We start from the raw sequence: 22,756 nt of genomic DNA, 5'->3' as shown, positions 1-22,756 counted from the left end.
AAACCGGCAGGGATTTTGAGTGAGATTAGGCTTCTGGAGTCCCAGGCAGTGTCTCTTAAAAGGGCCACACATGGACTTACTCAGACTCACTCCCTCTCCCTCTGAGCTCCGGCACTGGGGCAGCAGCTTGAAAGGAAACGGGGCAAGAGCCGGAATGGTCCTGGGGATGTGAGTGCAGCATAGGGTCAATAGTGTTCTAATGGCTGCGTGGTGTGGGATGGGTGCAGGATTTGCTGAGATGGTCACTTAGTAAGTTATATCATGTCTGTTCACTAGGTGTACACCTGAGGCTAGTATGGTGTTGTGTGTGTGTTTTTAAGAAAAAAAAAAAGAGGGAAAAATTAAAAAGCTGAAAGGACAGAACAAAAGCTATGTCTTGATAACCTTCCAAAATCAATCTGCTCATTGCAATATACTGGTTCCATTCACATTTACAGTCTCCAGCATTCTTCTTTTTCTATTTGAAAGAGAAGATGTTAATGATGGAAGTGCTCTCTATTATGGAGCTGTAGTTGTCTAAAATGATCATGACCTACACCTTATACTCCATCCAAGGAAAAGCTGCTTTTTGTTTAGCAGCTAGGATTGCCATCTGAAGAGCTTATTTTATTCCTTGAGTTAATACAGTTAAGTGAGCAAATAGTATATGTAAAGTGGTTACTACAGTGCCTGGTCAGTAGTTAGCTATCATTAAAATTATACATATTCACTGCACTTCATCCTCCTTTTCCCCAAGCAAATAATACTCTTCTCAAAAAGTTTACCACATCCCTTATAAATGGTTGTCCTACAGACATCTTGTGCTGTTTTCTCATAATAGTGGCATTTTACAAGTACAGTGCAGAAGCTGAAGGTCATCCACTTCACACATTTTCCATCAGGAATTATCTTAGATGTGAAGCACAATGTCACAGACAGGGTTACTTCTTAATACGACTTACATTTTAGTGAGGTATAAAAACAACAAATATGTGGAAATTTAAAAATAAAAATAAATATATTTAACATAATCCTATGTAATAAAAGCCTAATATGCTAAGTGTCTAGTCAGCTGGTCAGCCATTCAACCAATCAAAGCGTAATATGCTAATGATATACTAAGGCTACCTAACTGCTTGCTATGACAGGCACTGACCACCAGGGGGCATACGTTCCAACCAGTAGGTTAGCTTGCTGCTAGGGTCTGGCTGATCTGGATGGAACAAGATGGGCTGGATATGCCCTGGAGCCCTCCTGAGGTCCCTCCCCAGCTGGCCAACCTCCCGCATCCCTCCTGGGGGGTCTCTTGGCCTGGCCTGCACCCACTCACAATCCGGGACCCTCAGGGGATGTCGGAGAGCAGGTTTTGGCCCGATCCCGCAGGCCAGGTCGAGGGACCCCACTGGTGCACAAATTCGTGCACCGGGCCTCTAGTATATATAATATATATCATATTCTATTATACATCATATATTATATGTATATGTATTATATATATTACACATTGTATATATGTGTATGGTAATGGATGATATGTATATGGATGTAGCATATATATTATATATAATATGACATAATTATATTACTATAAAAATTATACCAGATAGGTTCTACACTACAGAGAGGAGGAAGAAGTATTGAGAGGGGTTGCTTTAGATAGCTGGTCAGGAAGGTAACATTTGAGCAGAGATCTGAAGCTGGAGGAAGAGGCGGAAACACCCCCAGCTGGGGGACAATAGTTCCTCAAGCAGAGGAACGAGTGAGAACAAATACCATGAGGGAGGCAAGAGCTCAGACAACTGAGGGACAAACCTAAAGCCCGTTATGGGAGCCCTATGAACAAGAAGCCAGACCCCACTGTGATGGGCCTCCTAAGGCCAGAGAGAAAGTGAAGATTTATGTCAAATGAGATAAGAAGTCACTGACTTCTCATGTGAAGAAACCGAGGGAGGGGGCAGTTATGACATTTAAGAAATCACTTCAGCTCTGGAAAATAAATGGCGGGGTAGGCAAGAATGTTTTGTCAACTTGCACCTGCCACAAGCAACATAAAGTGAAGTGATCTGTTCGATGCTTTTGAATGAGTAAAAAATAAATAAAAGCATTCTCTTAAATTAGAGAATAGAAAAGGAAGAAAAAACAGGAACTTGAAGTCTCAGGCTGAGAGTTCGTAGAGTTACAAAAGCCAAAGATTATTTGGTTATCACTTAAGGTTTGGCATCAAGAGGCTAGTTTTCCCGGTCTTCCCACTTCTCATTTTCTGTTGCCCCAAAAGAACAATGAACAGCTTCAGTCACCTGCTGCATCAACCCCTTTGTCCTGTCTCATTCAGCAAAACACCTCCAGGGCCCAATGCTCCCCTTGGGCCCTCTGTCTCTGAATCATGGCAGGGGAAGGAAGGTTCCTGTGGAGCAAACTGCAGCCTCTGCTGACTGAGATGAGATGGGGCTCACGGGAGAGTCATACCTCTATTTTTGGAACTTAGTCTATTCTTTAGGTACCATCTTACTTTTTCCCATAACCCAGAGGCAGTTTATATAGAAATTTGAAAGGAAGGTAATATCTGTATAGATGTTTTAAAAGACATCAATTCATTTGAAGTCTGGATATTTGGATTCACTTCACTTTGGAGAGGGGTGTAGAGTTCCAAAAGTGTGTTATTTTCATAAGCTTGCTCCACCTCTCCCCCACCCCCACCCCCACCCCAGCTCTGCAACCAGATGCACTGGCCCAAGTGCAGAGAGGCCGAAGCAGATCTGCCCCTCTCAGGACACCGGATCGTCGCCTGGCTCCCAGGGATTTCATAGCGTTTCATGGCTCTTATCTACGTTCTCTGGTAACTATACCTGACGGCCTCAGCCAGCTTCACTTGTCATGTTTTATTGAAAGCAGCGGACTTCCAGCTTGTTGATCGTTACAGTGACTCATTAACTGGAGAAGAACTAGGCACCTGAGGTAAGCTCTCCCTTGGAATCACACTTGACATACTCTGGTGTAGAGTCCCAAGCACAGGATAGGGGCCTTTCTTCCTCCTTTCCTCCCTTCCTTCCTTCCTCCCTTCCTTCCTCCCTTCCATCTTTCCTTCCTTCCTTTCTTCCTTCTTTCCTCCCTTCCTTCCTCCCTTCTTTCTTTCCTTCCTTTCTTCCTTCTTTCCTCCCTTCCTTCCTATCCTTCCTTCCTTCCTTCCTTCCTTCCTTCCTTCCTTCCTTCCTTCCTTCCTTCCTTTCTTCCTTCCTTCCTTCCTTCCTTTTTTCCTCCCTTCCTTCCTCTCTTCCATCATTCCTTCCTTCCTTCCTTCTTTCCTCCCTTCCTTCCTACCTTCCTTCCTTCCTTCCTTCCTTCCTTCCTTCCTTCCTTCCTTCCTTCTTTCCTTCCTTCCTTCCTTCCTCCCTTCCATCTTTCCTTCCTTCCTTTCTTCCTTTCTTCCTCCCTTTTGTAGTTTTGGTCTTCTAATTAATACCACACTCTCACCCATCCCCTAACACATAACCCCTGGCAAATGAGTGTAAATATATCTAAAGGTATATTTTTATTTTTTATTTATTTATTTTTTTTAAATATATTTTATTGATTTTCCACAGAGAGGAAGGGAGAGGGACAGAGAGCCAGAAACATCGATGAGAGAGAAGCATCGACCAGCTGCCTCCTGCACACCCCCCACTGGGGATGTGCCCGCAACCAAGGCACATGCCCTTGACCGGAATCGAACCTGGGACCCTTCAGTCCGCAGACCGACGCCCTATCCACTGAGCCAAACCGGTTTCGGCTAAAGGTATATTTTTAAAAAAAGAAAAAAGAGGAGCATATAAATGTCTCAGAAAGTATCCTCTCTCCCTATAACCCATATCTATGATAGATAAAATATACTTTAAACTCCAAGGCTTCCAAACTCCAGTTCTCAGACTTGAAAGTGGCTTCGTAATGATTTTATTTGGGAATAGAGAAGCCATATCTATCTGTTTTTTTACTGAATCCGAAGTGTAGAGAAAATAAATTGCAGGGAAATCCATTTCATTAAAACCAGAGTGATTGAAGGAAAAACCCAGACAGAGGTCCAAAAGACCACAGAATCCAGAAAACAATGTTCCTTCCACATGACACCTACCAATGGCAGAGGGGCAAGAATAACAAAAAGGAAAAAAAAAAAAACAGAGCTTAAAGGAGAGAAAACAAATCAACTGGCTGACATTAAGTTTCTATAGGACCTTTCCCTCTCTCAACATAAAAATGAAAAAGAAATTTTCCCTCTTTACGTCCATTTATCCTAGCAGTTCTCTCCTACAGGAGGCTGTTGACAAAAATTGGCATTCACTAAAAACAGAAACCTTAATATAGTATGGCTAAAAGAGCATGATGAAAAAGAACAGCCATTTCCATGTTTCTCAGATAAAACTGAGTTTTCAGATAAAACTTACTTATTCTTGTAAAGAATAAGAATGAGTAATAGTAGCCGTTAATATACAGGGTAGGGCAAAGGTAGGTTTATAGTTGTGAGTACATGAAACACAGAGTTTATTATTTAACTAGTATTTATTCATTATTGTATTTTCCATACAAACAACTGTAAACCCACTTTTGTCCTACCCTGAATGTTGATGGTCAATATTATGTACTAAGAACTTGATCAGCATCAACTCGTTTTACTGCTTCTAGAACCTGGTGAGGTTCAGTATTATTCGTCCTGCTGTGAGGATGGGGAATTAAAAACAAACACACAATGGAGGCAATGGGGGGGGGGGGCATATGTAAGGCTTTAAAAATTTAAACCTAGGAAAAACACACAACTTAAACACAGACATTAAACTGAGCCAAGACTTCATTAGTAATAATAATAGCTACCATTTAATGAATCTTTGTTTGAAAGAACTTTGAGACCTCTGCATGTTAATTCATTTAACCATCATCAACTCCCTGTAGGAAGGAAAATATTGTACTCTCATTTTACAGAGACTTGGGAGTATAGGCTACACAGCTAGTAAATGATGGAGCCAGGGTTACACAGGTAGTAAATGATGGAGCCAGGTAGTGTTGATTTATACATGTTTGGCTCCAAATCTAGATCTCTCTTAGTCACAGTACTATATTACTCCTCAAGTAGAATCATAGTTCAATTTAAAAAACTATGCTATATAGAATAAATATGCAATAAATTTGTGTCTGAAAGGATCTAATCTAATAATAGACAAATATGCAAATTGACCGCACCTTCGCTACACCTAAGCCACGCCTACCAGCCAATCAGGATGAGTATGCAAATTACCCCAACAAAGATGGCGGCTAATTTGCATATCAAGACAGCGTCGAAAGAAGCCAAGAGCTGCAGAAGGGAGTAAAGCTTCGAAGAAGCAAGCAAGCTGGGAGGGGGGGCGGGAGGAGAAGGGAGGAGCGAAGTCAGGGCCGGGGGCGAAGGGAAAAGCAGGCGGGCTGGAGAAGGCGGGGCGGGTAACAAGGGCGGAGCGGAGGCAGGGCCGGGGGCGAAGGGAAAAGCAGGCGGGCTGGCAGAGAAGGCGGGCTGGGGGACAAGGGAGGAGCGAAGTCAGGGCCGGGGGTGAACGGAAAAGCAGGCGGGCTGGAGGAGAAGGTGGGACGGGCGACAAGGGCGGAGGGGAGGTGGGGTAGAGTGCAGCAGGAAATCCTATTGCAGGATTTTTCCTGCAACGGGAACGCTAGTATAGATAATATCCATCGATCTGCTAAGGCCAGTCAAATTCACCCATTTGGATGGTACCCATAAATGACCAATTCTTTTTCTATTTACTATAACTAATAAATTCTGTTTCTATAATGTATTATTAATATAATAAAACAGACTTTTTGGTATGCATTAATGTAAGGCCTTAGGCTTATGCATATTCTTGTTCCTGAATTTTCTTGTATTTCTTTTAAATTAAGGTTAAAGTTTCAGATTCCCTCTGGTTATTTATTACTAAGGCAAAGTAATTTGTAGTCTGTCATCATGTATAATTTCCTCTTGAACAGATGGGTAACAAGACAAGCAGATAAATGTGAGCATTTCAAAACTGGAAAATACCAATTAAATCACCTGCTGCATGAGTACAATATAAATGCCATCTCCTTTGGCCAGGATACAAAGTAGTTTCTTTCCAACTGGTCTAGGGATAGGGAGTTAAATGTGGCAAGTTTGTATTTTCTGGAGCCCTTAAGCTAACAAAGAAACTTGAATGAGCATTTAAAATCTGTGCTTAGGGTTGCCTATCTGAAGATCTTTCCAGTCTGAAAAACAGGCCAATTATACCTTAACTTGGATGCTGAATTCTATTAGAAAGAAGTAGATTTTGATTCTGACTTATCATCTCCGGCTTGAAAGACATTCAACGACTTAATTCATGACTTTAATGGTAATGTTAGTGTCACAATGGGTATAGATTATATTTCCCAGGAGTACAAATATACAGCTTCTTCAGTAAAATGAGCAATGCCATGTAGCTAATGATGTGAATTACTTCAGGCAACGCTGGGGTTTTAGGCCTGGCCTCTTTACAAGGGCTGGCAGGACAGTGAAACTCCATGGCATCCCCATGTGATGTAGAATTTCACAGTACTCCTTTGTGGTAGGAGTTATCCAATCTATTTTGCATATCAAAAAAGTGGGTAGTCATCAGGTGAGTAGCTGGTCCACACTGGTAAACGGGATCCAGGTCTTACTGGAGTCAAGAGGGAAGCAGCAGACGTTTCAGACTTAATGTGAGTTCCCCTCTTCACACGTACACACTAAGTCATTTGAATGTAAAGTCAACCAAAGCAGAGTCTTGACCTGTGTTGGCCAGCACAGCATCACTAGTGCCTAGAAACATGCCTGATAATGGGAGGTGCTAAGTGAGTATTTGCTCAATCAACTAATCAGTCAAGTCAAGCTTATTCTGAAGATTAAATGAGGTGTGTTATGTTAGATAATTCTGACTTCAAAGGAAATTAACATAGTTCTGATCCTTTTGTAAGTGTAAATGGTCATTTCCTTAGATAAAATTAATTTGTATTAGTTTTATAATATAAAATATATAATTTAAAAATAGGGTACTCATTTAACCTACATTTTTCTGATAAGAACTCACAGAGAAAGTTAATTATGAAGTCTCTCAATATAAATCTGTTTTCCATTTAACAATTTCAATCATTTACATTCAAAAGTATAAAGTAAAGAATGTCATGTGCTTACATATATATCTAAAACTGATAGTAATTTATAAAATTATAGAATCTTGAGTTGAACGTGACCTTGGGTAGTAACTAGTTAAACTCTGAATTTTGTGAAAACTCCAAATAGGGGAACAGAGAGCCAGAGATATAAAAGGATTGCCCAAACAACAGAGTCAATAGGGCAAAAGACTTCAACCTTCAGAAAAACAGTTACACATCCCACTTCCTCCATGCAGGTCAGCTTCAAACACCATCGCAGACACATGCTTTCCCTGTCTTTGGTAGGCTATTTTCTGTGAGATGGTGAGTCCAACCCAATGACTCTGCCAGTATACTCCTAGAAAGGTTTCAGACTTTTCAACTATCATTAAAATCATAGTATTATAGGACTCTTATAAAACGTGAAATGTGTAAGTAAATAAATAACTGACTTAAAAATAAATACTTGATAATACTTATTATGGAAAAAAATGCCCCAAATAGAATAACTATTGAAGAAATCTACAACTACTCATCTTACTATAGACATGGTAGAATCCTCCCTAGGACCTGGTGCAAAAGAAGAAATTTATGTCTTCCTCAAAGTAAAAATTGGCATAACCCACTGGGAAAAGCCCAGACAGACTTCTCCTTATATCTCAGCACCTCTACTAACAAATTCTGAGACAACTGAGCCACAACTCTAAAACAAGGAGGCTTATGTGCACGTGGCAGGCACATTAAAGATTAAATGAAATAATGTTTGTAGAGTGACTGACTCATGATGGCACTCAATATATTGATGGTTGTGATGATGATAGAACAGAAAATTAAGGTCAGTTCTCCACAGGGAGGCAAAGCACCAATAAAGGTGAAGAAAATAGGACCACCTAATAAAATAATAAATTACATATTGAAGGGAAAAGAATCCACATTTGCTCAAATTGTCCAGTTTGACTGTTCCAAACTTTCTGGGGGAAGAGAGGAAAAGGAAAGATAACTGAAAGGAGTATAGGGTAGCTCTCAATTTGATTTTTCCACTGTAATATACATGATAGATGGTGGTCTTAGGTGTAACTCATTTTTCCATGCAACTTCCGGCAATTAAAATAATTCCATCTGTGTCTATCACACTCAAGGCAGGCTACTGCAACACTAGTGAGCATGACATTCTTATTTAGATGGGCAGGAACCTGCTCTATCATTAATTATAAATATCTTGGGATACATCTCATAACTGATCAAGATTCAACCCTATCATTTTCAGAAATGAGTCGACTGTGGCCCAGAGGGATTAAATGACTGGCTCAGTCAGTGCCAACAGCTAATCTATGGCAAAGCAAGAACAAAATTGTATTAGGATCTTAAGGTACCATATTTTAGCTGCACAGTTAAAACCTAATGAATCCACGATGTCTCAATTTTTTTTTTGATGTGTCTTAATTCCTTCAATTTCACAGAATCGTAGCTATTTGGAGAATTTGTTTATACATAATTTTACTCAACACATATTTATTAAGGCCAAACATGTTCTAGGCCTGGTGATCCAGGGGTGAATAAAACAAAATCTCTGCTCTCCTGTCTTGCAGAAGAAATGAACACAAGTAAAATAAAACAAAATTATATTAAACATTCAATCAAAAGACAGCTTTTTAGGTCATTGTGAATGCTGAGGAAAATAAAGCAAGAAAGGGATGGTACAGAAATATGTTGGAGGGAGTGCAATTATTGAGCTGATATATTTTAATTCATTGCCATTTGATAGCAAGAGATTGAGGGCGGGGAATAGTAACTCCGAATGTGTGCACAATCGTGTCAGTGAAGCATCCAGCAACTGTGCTGTCTCCTTGTGGAGGCCCCGTTTTAATAATGCAATGCCACATTTACCCAGCAGGAAACCAAGGCACGGGAAAATTGGGTCCTAGTCAAAACCTTTAGAAACCAGAATATGGCAAGACTGTGCTCAGAACTGGTTTTAAAAATGGTATGCCTGGCCTAGCTGGTTTGGCTCAGTGGATAGAGCATCGGCCTGGGAACTGAGGGATCCTGGGTTCAATTCCAGTCAAGGGCACATGCCTGGGTTGTGGGCTCCATCCCCAGTAGGGGGGCATTGCAGGAGGCAGCCAATCAATGGTTCTCTCTCATCACTGATGTTTCTCTCTCTCGCTCTTTCTCCCTTCCTCTCTGAAATCAATACAAATATTTCTTGAAAAAATGGTATCCCTTTTTCTTTATATTCTTTGTTTTTAAAAATAATTTATTATTATATTTACAATATTTTAAAATTTTTAGTTACCTTATTATAAGCTTAGAGCAGTGGTCGGCAAACTCATTAGTCAACAGAGCCAAATATCAACAGTACAACGATTGAAATTTCTTTAGAGAGCTGAAAACCGACTTCTGCGCATGGGCCACGAAGTTTCAATCGCACTGTACGTGCGGGCCCGCACGTGGTATTTTGTGGAAGAGCCACACTCAAGGGGCCAAAGAGCCGCATGTGGCTCGAGAGCCGCAGTTTGCCGACCACTGGCTTAGAGCATTGTTCTAAATAGGTTTTTATTTAAGTACTAGGAGCCCAGCACGCGATTCGAAATCGCAGGGCGCCACCCACCCTCGAGTCGCCTGTCCGGCCCTACCTCGCTCCCTGGGCCCCCCAGCAACCGCACCCACTGCTGGTCCGGCCCTGCCTCCCTCTCTGGCCCTTGAAGCAGCCATGGCTGCTGCTGATCAGGCCCTCCCCCAGCGCAGGCACTGGAGGCCCCTGCCGCCCCACCCCCATGCTGCGCCCAACCTCCTCCTATAAGGTCAACCCGTTAAGGCATCTGATTTAATTAGCATATTTCTCTACTATATATATATATATATATATATATATATATATATATATATATATATATATAAATTCTCCTGCCTTCCTGTACACTATGAATATTGTATAAAAATGAAGGCATAATATGATATTCAGATAGCAAGTTCCTGGATGATTATTGCTTATTCTACTTTAGAGGTTTGAAAACAAGGCTATAAGATTTCTTCATTCATTTTAGACATTCATTTTAATTATTGTCTAACATGGGTTTATATATATTTTTCAATGTCATGTTCATTGCCCAAGTAAAATCTCTGCTTTCCCACGATATGACTCAATGTCATTGTGCACAATAATGACTTTCCTGTGTAGGAGAAAGAACAAGGTCAGAAGGGGAATATTTTGGTAGAAAGGGAGAGTGGGATCTCCAGTGCTGTGATAGGTAAGTACTAGTAAGTTTTCACAGTGAGCAAAAAAGATGTAAAATATAGGTTTATTTGTTTGTTTTCTTGTTTTTAATCATTCCCACTAAGAAAGGCATCTGATAAGCTTATGAGACATTTATCTAGGACAACCTTCCCATCTGAGATCTGTTGAGCACTTACTTTCAATTGCTTTGATTTTATTTTCCCATGGGACACAAGCAGCTTTGAAGTTCTCAAAATCACGGAGAAATTTGACCCATTTCTGAAAAGGAAGCGAAGAACATCAACAAAGCTTAACCTCTTGTTTGTTAAGATGTTCATCCCCAACCCCATCCCCAAATCTCACAAAACACTGAGCTTGGAAAGAGCTCTCTGGCACAATATGTTGCTGTTTGTAAAAAAAAAAAAAAAAAAAAAAAAAGGCAAACAGTACTTGCCTTCCTGTTCTCCACTCTCCTCCAGACCAATTTAGTTCAAAAATTTTCACGGATCCTTCTTTTACAGAATATATGCTTAAAAATACCTGTTTATTCTGCCCGACGTAAGAGAGCAGGGACTGATTTTGCATCTAATAAGGTGATCAGCAAATGGTATTGACTAATCAAATAAATATTCATCACACGAAGAAATTAATGAAATATGAGTAAGACCTGTCTTGAAGGTCGTCTGGGTCTATTAGAATATACTGTATAAAACAGGAAAGTTCAATACAGGATGATAAGTACTGTGACATGGGACACTTCACTTTGGTAGAGGTAGAGCAGCCAGCTAAATGGAAAGCTATGGTGTCATAGGAAAGAGGAGAAGAAGAAAAAGCCATGAATTTGTTTTTATAAAAGAACTTCCTTCCACTTTACTCCATAATGTTGGGCCATCCAGAGGATCGCTTGAAAGAATGGGGGCAGATAACTTTGCATGTGTGTACATTATGCTGGATAATGTGTGAGTTGCACAGGCACATAAAGCCCACATACCAATATGAGGCAAGTCTGACGTTCAAAGATTACCTAAATGAGAAATATCCCAAATGTCCATCTACAATAGAATGGGTAAATAAATTGTGGTCTCTTCATACAATGGAAAATAACATGTCAATAAAAATGAACTATAAGTCCTGCAACATGGATGTATCTCATGAACATAACATTGCATAAAAAAAAACAGAAACAAAAGCATAAATACTATATGATTTCATTTACTTAAACTGTAAAAACAACAAAACTAACCTATGATATATATATATATATATATATATATATATATATATATATATAACAAAAATATAATATATATTATATTCAAGATATATGAACTTTATTCACAAAACATCTTTATGAAAATATATTTAGCTTATTTGTAAAGAGGGGATAATAGTACCATGTACCAAACTTGCTGTGATAATTAAATTTAAATATAACTTTATAGAAGGATTTAATTCAGTGCTTGGCATATAGTAAATACTAAATATTAGCTTCTCGTCTATATTTTCCAAAAATCCATATTTCATTGATATATCATTTGTATTTTTTTATTTACCATCCAATTCACAGTTTATGCTCATGGTAGAGAAGAGCTACATATATGGTTCTGTTACTTGTGAACTGGATAGTAAATAAAAAAATACAAATGATATATCAATGAAATATGGATTTTTGGAAAATATAGATGAGAAGCTAATATTTAGTATTTACTATATGCCAAGCACTGAATTAAAACCTAGGGACTTGCAATGGATATTTAAGACATTTTAAGAAAGAAATTTTGACCCTGAACCCCTTAACTACCAACTAATGAAAATCAAAGGTGCAGTCTTTTACTTTTGGGAGTGATAAAATTACACAAGCAAATCTTTTGCCATGAATCAATGTTTCTGAACTTATTTTTCAATTTAACTCCTCTAAGGGTCCTTTTAGTATTTTTTTTTCTGAATGACCCCTCCAATCCAAGTTCTAATATCACAGATATAGTGTATATGTACTGTGTATGTATATGTGCTTTAAACATATAAAGTGTACTTTTTTTCCTCTCTTTCTCAGAACATAATCAATTTTCTCCCCTTTACAAGTCAATATGGTCTCCATTGAGAATATATGGCATCAACCAAACTGAGTTATGAAAATACGTACCTTGGCCATCATCATCTTAAATGCAAACCACCGCTTTCCTTTTCCTTTCCCAAGAGCGCCTTCATTCTCACTCACAAATTTTTTTGCTTCCCTAAGAAAGTAAAACAAAATAAGGGGTAGGTGGGGGTGGATGGAGATTAATAGAATATAGAGGTAGTGAACATTTAATTTTATTAATTTTTCAATCTTATTTCTTCCAAACCCTTAACAAGTGGATCTAAGCTGTATTTCATAACCTAGGGACTTGCAATGGATATTTAAGATTTTTAAATTTTGGCCAATAAGAATAAGATAGTTTGGTCTGGCTTATTTATCAGCTGAAGTCAGTGGAAAGCAAGGAATTTATACTAAATGTCAAAATAAAGAACCCAAGCTCTTCTCATTTCTACCACATATAAAATTGAATCTGAACTTTATTTCAGATTTTGGCAGTCAGAATGTTTATTTTAAAATACTTTCCTTCTTTTTTAAGGATTATTATTTTTTAAAAAAAACATAGGGCAGAGAGTTTAGGACAAACTGACATGCAACATACTTATTGACCTGGTATTTAATCTTGTAAAAGCAATTACAACTTAAAACAGAAAATTCACATTGTGTAAAGCAATGTGATTGAGGGAAGAGGAAAATGGGAAGGAATTCTCTTTAGTCCTGCATTTAGAAAGGGTTTCAAATTCATACTTTACCATCATTTCCAAATATTTATACATTTACAGTAGTTATATTAGTGTCTTTGTATATATGTTAAAAGACATTTATCAAAACAGTTAATATAAACATACTAGAGGCTCGGTGCATGGATTCTTGCATTGGTGGGGTCCCTCGGCCTGCTTGTGGGGATCAGGCTGAAACTGGCTCTCCGACATCCCCCAAGGGATCCTGTATTGTGAGAGGGTGCAGGCCAGGCTGAGGGACCCCACCGGTGCATGATCAGGGCCAGGGAAGGACCATGGGTGGGCTCCAGGGCATGTCCGGCCCTTCTTGCCCAGTCCTTATCAGCCAGACCCCAATAGCAAGCTAATCTACTGGTTGGAGTGTCTGCCCCCTGGTGGTCAGTGCACATCATAGCAACTGGTCAACAAACAGTTAGACACTTAGCATATTAGGCTTTTATTATATAGGATTGAAAATGTACACTATTTGTAACTTTGGTTAATTTTGTTAATTGTTGTTTATTTGATATATGAAAAGTCTTTATAAAGTAGAGGTGGGCCAGGCTTATTTTGATGTCACAGGGGCCATAGAGAACCCAAGAGATAAGCCAGACCTGGACTGTGATCATACAGGTGCAATGCTATTGTCAGCTGGATGGCTCCTGGAATATGCAGTTTTACAGATAAGACCATTCAACACATGACTATAAATAAACTTATTAACAAACAAAATAAATCTTGGAAAATAGGAAAAGTCAGTGAAGGATTATTTGTAAGGTGTTCTTAGCGCTGAACTCGTGATTTTACGATACCCAATGATCAAAACACAACACACAGCTATTGACACAGTTGATAACTAGACAGTGGTGCCTTACTGCTCACGTATGCCTTTGTACCACCCACACTCTGCCATTAAACACACACGCACAATGAGAAGATTCTCTGCAGCCATCCCCCGCCCCCCTGCCCCAGATCAATTCCTTGATGGCATGGATAATATCTTCTTCTGTAGCTCCCATAGTGTTGACCTCCACTTTGACTATAGGAGGTGCTCAATAAACCTAAACCTCCTGCAAATAGAGCTGAATAGCATAACTCGGGGTATAGATAGAAGATAGATAGATAGATAGATAGATAGATAGATAGATAGATAGATAGATAGATAGACAGGGGAGTGTGTAATAATCGTAATTTCCAACATCAATTAATGCTTGAAGACAAAGTCATTCTAGACTTTGGGATTAAATTCTTCCTCATTAATCTTCTCAAAAACTTCATAGGGGAGCCTCCTGGAAATGGAGAAAAATTACTAGGCTGGCCTTGTTGTCAAACACCCTAACATTTGACATGACCTCTGGGATGTGAAGATTCATTGAAAATGGTTTCTAAAACACTCTACACATTCTAGAACATTCAATAGAGCCACATCAAAAAGAGTAAACAGTTCTTATGGCTGGGTTTTAGATTTAGGCAATCAAGAAAACACATCACATTTAAGCATTACCTATCTATCATAGAGATGGTGAGACAGGAGTGTGGTACCTAGCAGATATTTATAAAATGTTGAACTGATCTAAACTCAAAATCAGGTAACATTCTAACTCAGCCTCTGAGATTTGTCTTTGTGACCTTGGCCACATTTTTGATGCTCTCTGGACACACCTTCGTCAGTCCTGCTTCTCACAGGAAAGCACACTCGTCCAAGACTCACAGAGACCTGAGCACGTTCTGGCACAGGTCCCTTTTCCGTAGTCACTGTGGGGCCTTCAACAGGTCAGAATTCCCCAACAAACAGATAAAAATCAGGCAACTGCTTCCCTCCCTGCTTGCCAGGATGGTGGCAAGAATAAGGTAAGATCACAGATGTGAACGTTTTGAAGGGTTTATTACACAGTTAATCTTACAGTAATGTTTGTTTTGAAACTGCAAATTTGTTCTGGTATGATTGATAGATTATGGAACAATTTGAGCGTAACACAAAATTTTGTTTGCTTATACGTGATTTTATCTACAAAAAAAAATCATGGAGAGAATGCAGAAAATTGCATCCAGCTAAACCTAGCGGTGTAAGAATAAACAAAATGCACACACCTCATCTACCGGCTCCCTGACTGTACCAACTAATTTAGCAAAACCACATCCATTCACAGCTGGTGCTACAAGGACCCTCTTTCCACACTTTACAGTAACACAAATTGCAAGCCTGCTAAAGCACTTCCACAGCAAACTGCAGGTCTTTTTCAAAGTAAGCTGCCACATTTATTGTAGCACTTATGTATTTCTTAACCATTTAGCATGTGTAAAATGTTGCTGTCATTTTTACATCTATCTTTCTGTGTGTCACTGAAGACATTTCTAAGTATTGTACCCTTCTTCCCATTTTTCCTATAAACGCTATGGTTTTCATTGCCTGATTTTGCATATTGTAGTGATTTTTAGGAATCCATGTACCATGTTATATAGCAGAATTGACTATAATTCAATTACTTGGCATCAGAATTTTTAAATTCATAAAACCAGTTATACATAGGAGTTATCACATCATTCTCTATTATAATAAACACAGAAGTAGCAAATCAAAAATTCTTCTTAGTAAAGTTTGCTTTTCAAATGTCAAGTCCCTATTTTATGGGTGTATTCACTACTCTAGATACTTAACAGGTAATTGAAAAGATACTCAGTTTGGCCTATTAGAATTCTATTACTAGATGAGTGGCTGGTTAGAAAACTAGACTTCTCTAAACAGTCAGAACTATAAAGAAATAGTAGCTATTCTACTCTATATTTCTGATAAGATTTTTAATTGTGAGCTGATGATTATGATACAGAAACAACTGTCATGATTTAAGAGAGAAAGGGTTATAACCAAATTAAAATCACCAGAAAATTACTTACAAATTCATTTAACAATATAGAAACTTATTTACATGGCAGTCATAGGTTTTTGTCATTTATTATGAACATAATTTTCCTTTGAACAGTCTAAATGAGATTTTATTGGCTATCTCCAATTGCCAAGTTGTCCTGATGTTAGGCATAGTTTCATATTTCCTAATGACTACCCCACACTGCCCTCAATATAAAAGTCTGGACTTCACTCTACTCCACATAATCTCAGGTATGAATTTCTTCTCTTCCTTGATGTCCTAACTCCTCCTCCATTCTCCAAGAGATCTGCCCCCAAATTTAATTTCAAAAGGGATCCCTGAACAGCCCTTCTACCTCTCCCTGCTCCCCACTGCTCATCCTGGCCAACATAACTAACTACTAGTCTCAATTCACCAGGAATCTGGGTAATGACTTTAAAACAAAGTCAGGCTGAAACCAATTTGGCTCAGTGGATAGAGCGTCGGCCTGCGGACTGAAAGGTCCTGGGTTCGATTCCGGTCAAGGGCATGTACCTTGGTTGCGGGCGCATCCCCAGTAGGGGTTGTGCAAGAGGCAGCTGATCGGTGTTTCTCTATCATCGATGTTTCTAACTCTCTATCCCTTTCCCTTCCTCTCTGTAAAAAATCAATAAAATATATTAAAAAAAAATAAAACAAAGTCAGCAGCCATGGCTGGGTAGAGAGTAAGTGTTTAGTGAGAACAGACTCTTGATTCCCCTAATTTGATGCTCTTGGGATGTAAGGAAGCACTCTTGCTGCTTGAAGGCCTAGAAGAAAGAACACTGGACTGCATGTGGTCAGTGACTCAAGGAGAGAACATGCCTTACACTGTTTCAATGGCTGACCTTTGCAGTGAGCTGGCATGATGTCAGGATGAAGAAAACCAGCATCACCCATTCCCTCCTCCCTGATAACAGATTTCTTCACCAGAAGACATCTTTCATTGTGATGTTAGAAGCAAAATGCAAAAAGAAACTATCCAAAACGGAGATAAACACTGACTGATCTTTATCACGCTGAAGTGCCCATGACACATATCAGAAAGCAAGAAAAGAAAGAGCAGTGTCTTTAAAAATTAAAAAGCAAGAACATTTCTTCATATTTTTCTTATAGTTAATCCATTTTCCTACCATTTTATATTTATCTGGATAGCTTAAAATGATTTTTCCACATGGCTAAAATTGAAGTGGACTTTTGTGGATAAACTTTGAATACCTGTTGGCCTCACACCATTCAAATTTCTGACTGAAAAATGTGTGTCATCCCCTTGAACTGCATTCGACAAAAGCCACCTGCCAAGACCATAAGCTGGTCTCCAGGTCTCGGAGCTCCAGCAAGCGCTGGTATAATATGCACAGCTTTCTGAGCTGTAACCCCAGACCCAGGGATAAATAATTGAGTGAGGTCTATTTAATGACAATGATACCTGGCCTCATAATTCATTTATCAGCCGCTCCTGTTGGTAATTAGAATAATAAGGTTTCATGGGCTTTCAAGAATGCTTTCACAGTTAGGTGAAGGAGCACACTTTGGCCTAACTTACAAAATAGATAATTTACCCATAACACATGACTCAACGCTGACTGCCCAGGGGAGTTAGGGCTTGCTAAGTTGCCTTTGATACATTCTCATCCCAGGAAACATGTTCCCTGTTTGGGTTCCATTAAGTTGACTTTTCTTTCCTCTTGTTTTCAGTTTGATAGTATGATTGAGCAACCGATTTATTGTTGAGTAAATGAAAGACATTTCAAAACTTGTCTTTAAAGCAACTATAATCAAAACTTGTATTATTGAACACTTCCCAGCAAAGGGATAAGAAGAGAAGTCTTTTCTTAATAAACACATTTGGTAAGTTGTATGAGTTCCCTGTAAATGCTGGAGATTAAACCCTTAGGAGATAACATTGGCACATATGTTCTCCCATGCAGTGGGTTTTCTTGTTGTTTTGTTGATGGTTTCTTTTGCTGTGCAGAAGATATTTATTTTTATGTAGTCCCATTTGTTTATTTTCTCCTTAATTTCCATTGCCCTAGGAGCTGTATCTATAAAGATACTGCTACGACGTATGTCTGATATTTTGCTGCCTGTGGTTTCCTTTAAGACTTTTATTGTTTCCCATCTTATGTTTAAGTCCTTTATCCATTTTGAGTTAATTTTTGTGTATGGTGTAAGTTGGTGGTCAAGTTTCATTTTTTGCATGTATCTGTCCAATTTTCCCAACACCGTTTATTGAAGATACTGTCTTGACTCAATTGTTCTTCATCTTTGTTCTTCTTTCTCAGGATTGCTGTGGCTATTTGGGGTCATTTTTTATTCCATATGATTTTGGGAGAGTTTGTTCTAGGTCTGTGAAATATGCCATTGTTATTTTAATGGGGATTGCATTGAATCTATAGATTGCTTTGGGTAATATGAACATTTTAACCTTTTGCACTCAGATGTCGAGTGTGACTCGACACAGTTAGCATTAAAATAAAGGAATCGAGAAAAAAGCAAGCGAGTGCAAAGGGTTAATGATGTTGATTTTACCAATCCATGAAAATGGTATATTCTTCCATTTATTTATGTCTTCCTCTATTTCTTTTTTTAATGTCCTGTCATTTTCCAAATACAGGTCTTTTACCTCCTTAGTTAAGTTTATTCCTAGGTATCTTGATTTTTTTGTTGCAATGGTAAATGTTATTTTTTAAAAATTTTCTCTTTCGGTAAGTTCATTATTGGTGTATAAAAAAGCCATAGATTTCTGGCTTAATTTTGTATCCTGCTACATTGCTGAATTCATTTATTAACTCTAATAGTTTTTTTATGGAGTCTTTAGGGTTTTCTATGTACAATATCATGTCATCTGCGAATAATGACAACTTAACAAAAGGAAGATAAACAATCCAATCAAAAAATGGGCAAAGGACCTAAATAGACACTTTCCAAAAGAGAACATACAGAAGACCAACAGATATATGTAAACATGCTCAAAGTCACTAATCATCCAAGAGATGCAAATCAAAACAACAATGTGGTACCATCTCACACCTGTCAGAATGGCTATCATCAACAAATCAACAAACAAGTGCTGGCGAGGATGCAGAGAAAAAGGAACCCTCATGCACTGCTGGTGGGGATGCAGACTGGTGCAGCCACTGTGGAAGACAGTATGGAGTTTCCTCAAAAAAATTAAAAATGGAACTCCCATTTGACCCAGCAATCCCACTTCTAGGGATATATCCCAAGAAATCAGAAACACCAGTCAGAAAGGATATATGCACCCCTATGTTCATAGCAGCACAATTTACAATAGCTAAGATTTGGAAACAGCCTAAGTGCCCATCAGCAGATGAGTGGATTAAAAAAAGTGGTACATCTACACAATGTAATACTACGCTGCAGTAAAAAAGAAGGAACTTTTATCATTTGCAACAGCATAAATGGAACTGGAGAGCATTATGCTAAGTGAAATAAACCAGTCAGAGAAAGATAAATATCGCATGGTCTCACTCATATGTGGGTATAATGAACAACATAAACTGATGAACAAAAATAGATCCAGAGACAAGGTAACACTGAACAGACCATCCAACCTCAGAGAGAAGGCGGGGGCGGGGGGCAGGTAAGAGATCAACCAAAGGACTTGTATGCATGCATAGTAGCATAACCAATGGACACAGACACTGGGGCAGTGGGGGCTTGTCCTGGAGGGTGGGAGTGGCCGGGGCAGTGTCAATTGGAAAAAAGAGACATATGTAATACTTTAAACAATAAAAAAAAAAAAGAAGGAACTCTTACTATTTGCAACAGCATGGTTGGACCTGGAGAGCATTATGCTAAGCAAAATAAGACTGTAGCAGAAAGATAAACACTACATGATCTCATTAATTTGTGGAATATAGTGAACAACATGAACTGATGAACAAAAATAGATCCAGAGACAGAGAAACATCCAACTGACTGTCAAACCTCAGAGGGAAAGCAGGGGAAGGGGGAAGCATAAGAGATCAACCAAAGGACTTGTATGCATGCATATAAACATTATCAATGGACACAGACACTAGGGGGGTGAGGGCATGTGCTGGTGGGTGGGAGTGGCCAGGGAGAGGTCAATGGAAGAAAAAATAATAATATTGTAATAGCTATGTATAGGCCACGGGAGGTACTTGTAATATCAGGGGGACTACTCTGTAAAATATATGATTGTCTAACCACAAAAATAAAATAATAAAAAATAAGCATATTTGAAAAATTTGACCATTTAAGCTAACTAAAAATTAGAACTTTGATATCCCTAAAATATCAAAGAAATTTGGGTAATTGAAAGAGAATTGCAGAGGTAAAAACTAGCCTAATGTGCAAAAACTAAAATAAGGACTATAGGCCTAGCAATAGAACTCCATAGTTAGACTGGTAGAATTATTCAAAATCATTCTAAAACGGGAAGTGATTGTTCAAAACATCCTATCTAATAAAGAGGGAATATGCTAATTGACCATCACACCATCACAAAGATGGCAGCGCCCACAGCCAATAAGGAGGGAATATGATAATTGGCTGCCACTCCCTCAAAGATGGCAGTGCCCACAGCCACAAGATGGCAGCGCCCAGTCCCCTCAGCTCTGCCGGGGCAGCAGGCACGTGACAAGGCCACCACTCTGTGCGCCTGCCTCCAGAGTCCCCCAGTTCCCTCAGCCCCCCAGCCACCTATGACTTGCCCGAGGCACAGGCAAGCCTCGGATGGCAGCTGCCCAGCCGCCCAGGGCTGGCCAGAGGCACAAGCAAGTCTCAGATGGTGGCTGTCAGCCGATGCCCGAGACACAGGCAAGCCTTGGATGGTGGCTGCCCAGCCGTCCAGGGCCGCCTGAGGCTCAGGTAACCAGGGGAAGCCGAGGCTTGCGCTGCTGGCAGTGGCAGCAGCAGAGGTATGATGGGGTGTTGCCTCCCATTCCTGAGGGCTCCTGGACTGTGAGAGGGGGCAGGCCGAACTGAAGGACGCCCCCCTCCAGTGCATGAATTTTCATGCACCGGGCCTCTAGTGTTTTTATAAAGGGGATGCTAGCGGCAGTAGTTGTAATGGTTAAGATGCTCAGTTGCTTTCTCTATCAAATAGAGATAATAACAGCTATTCCACTGGGTTTTCACATACTTTATAGAAAATAATGCATGCATGTAAGAATGAACATAATGTATGTAATGTGTTCATGGCAAACGGTAAGGGCACTATAAATAGTAGTATATATATTTGTAAACTTGATAAATTGCTCTTGGTAAATAAAAACATCAGAAACAATCTGAAAACAAATCTTACCTAATAATAGACAAACATGTAAATTGACTGTACCTCCGCTATGTCCACAGCCAATTAGGAGTGAGTATACAAATTAACCCAACAAAGATGGCAGGTTAATTTGCATATGCAGGCACGGAGTTACTGCCTGGGTTAGGAGGCCTGCTATGAGGAGGAGGGAGGGGGGCGGAGGGAGCTATAGGAGCAGTGCTCCGGCCGGGAGCGAGGACTTGTTGGCTCCTGGGCGGCTAGGAGTGAAGCCAGGGGAAGGAAGGCCTATTCTTGCACGAATATCATGCAATGGGCCTCTAGTAACAAATTAACAAACAAGCAAAAGTTTGCCTCTTCATTTATATTACCTCTATGAATAGTCTATATGTCTAGCTTATTTTGGTGTGCTTCCATTTGTATAGCACCACTTCACAGATTATATATACATATATAGTATATGTTATTACATATTACATATCACATATCACACAGCACATATCACATACCATATACCATATATCATATACAGAGAGAGAAGAGACAGAGACAGAGAGAGAGAACCAAGACCTCTAAAGTTTTTAGTAGCAATAAACTTTAGAATGATCTGTGCACAAAGAGTTCTTCAGGCAATTTTTTTACTAGCTCTGATGATACTCATAGAAATCTGTGGAAGCTAGATGTTAGTGTTGGTGAGTAACTAAAGCAATGCTTGGATAGGTCAAATTTATATTAAGTTCAAAGTTACTACCCATGGAAATTTTCCAGACCTAGGAGGGCTTCTTTGCTCCTTGGGGCTATGAAACAATGCTCATTTTCATGGCTGCCTAAAATGTCAAATAAAGATTCCAACACTATTTTGGTTATACGCTAGAGATCAGTCAAGCATCTCTTAGTAATTTTAGATGAATCAAAGGTGAAATGACATAGTTGGACTTCAGTGGTTTAATTTAAAAAAAGAAAGCACACTAGACCCTCTTTGACTCACTGATTAAGTTTTATTCTAATTCTGCTCTGTACATGGTTAATTTAAGATTCAATATATGATTTAAAACATATTCCTTTGTATTATAATAGCAATGGAGTGGGGAGAGAGGACCACACGATTTCCCCAGGAGCTAAAGCTTTTGCTGACTTTGAGATATTGGTCACAGCACAAATTTGTTTTCTGCCACAGAAGAACACCAAAAAATTCTAAGATTGGCAGCAGAGATAATGTATAACTAAGTTACATAATGAATTCTTTCTCAGAGGATAGAATTATAGTAACTTTACAAATACCTCCCCAGATAATCTTATTAATCTCTATAGTAAGAATTTTATTTAATTTTGCTTTATTTTTGTCTTTGTTTTAATGAACCAATGCAGCATGCAATTAGCAACACTAATACCTGAAAGCAGGGGTGGTATTATGTGGGCTGTGAACAACTAGGCCATATCTCTAAGACATCTAGGTATGTTCCAGCCTACATTACTATT

The 22,756-nt window shown here is 39.1% G+C and overlaps 1 protein-coding gene across 1 annotated transcript in view; it reads right to left on the bottom strand.

The window, feature by feature from the left end:
* TMC1 (transmembrane channel like 1) overlaps positions 1–22,756 on the bottom strand; it is a 325,206-nt gene that overhangs the window by 56,680 nt on the left and 245,770 nt on the right. The window contains exons 6-7 of the mRNA XM_054727564.1: positions 12,477–12,567; positions 10,531–10,612 (exon numbers count right to left, since the gene is read on the bottom strand). Coding sequence (XP_054583539.1) covers positions 10,531–10,612; positions 12,477–12,567 — 173 coding nt within the window. The remainder of the gene's footprint in view (positions 1–10,530; positions 10,613–12,476; positions 12,568–22,756) is intronic.

This window comes from Eptesicus fuscus, chromosome 15, assembly GCF_027574615.1.
Source record: "Eptesicus fuscus isolate TK198812 chromosome 15, DD_ASM_mEF_20220401, whole genome shotgun sequence".
Taxonomy (NCBI): Eukaryota; Metazoa; Chordata; class Mammalia; order Chiroptera; family Vespertilionidae; genus Eptesicus; species Eptesicus fuscus.
This window is presented reverse-complemented; position numbering and strand designations above follow the sequence as displayed.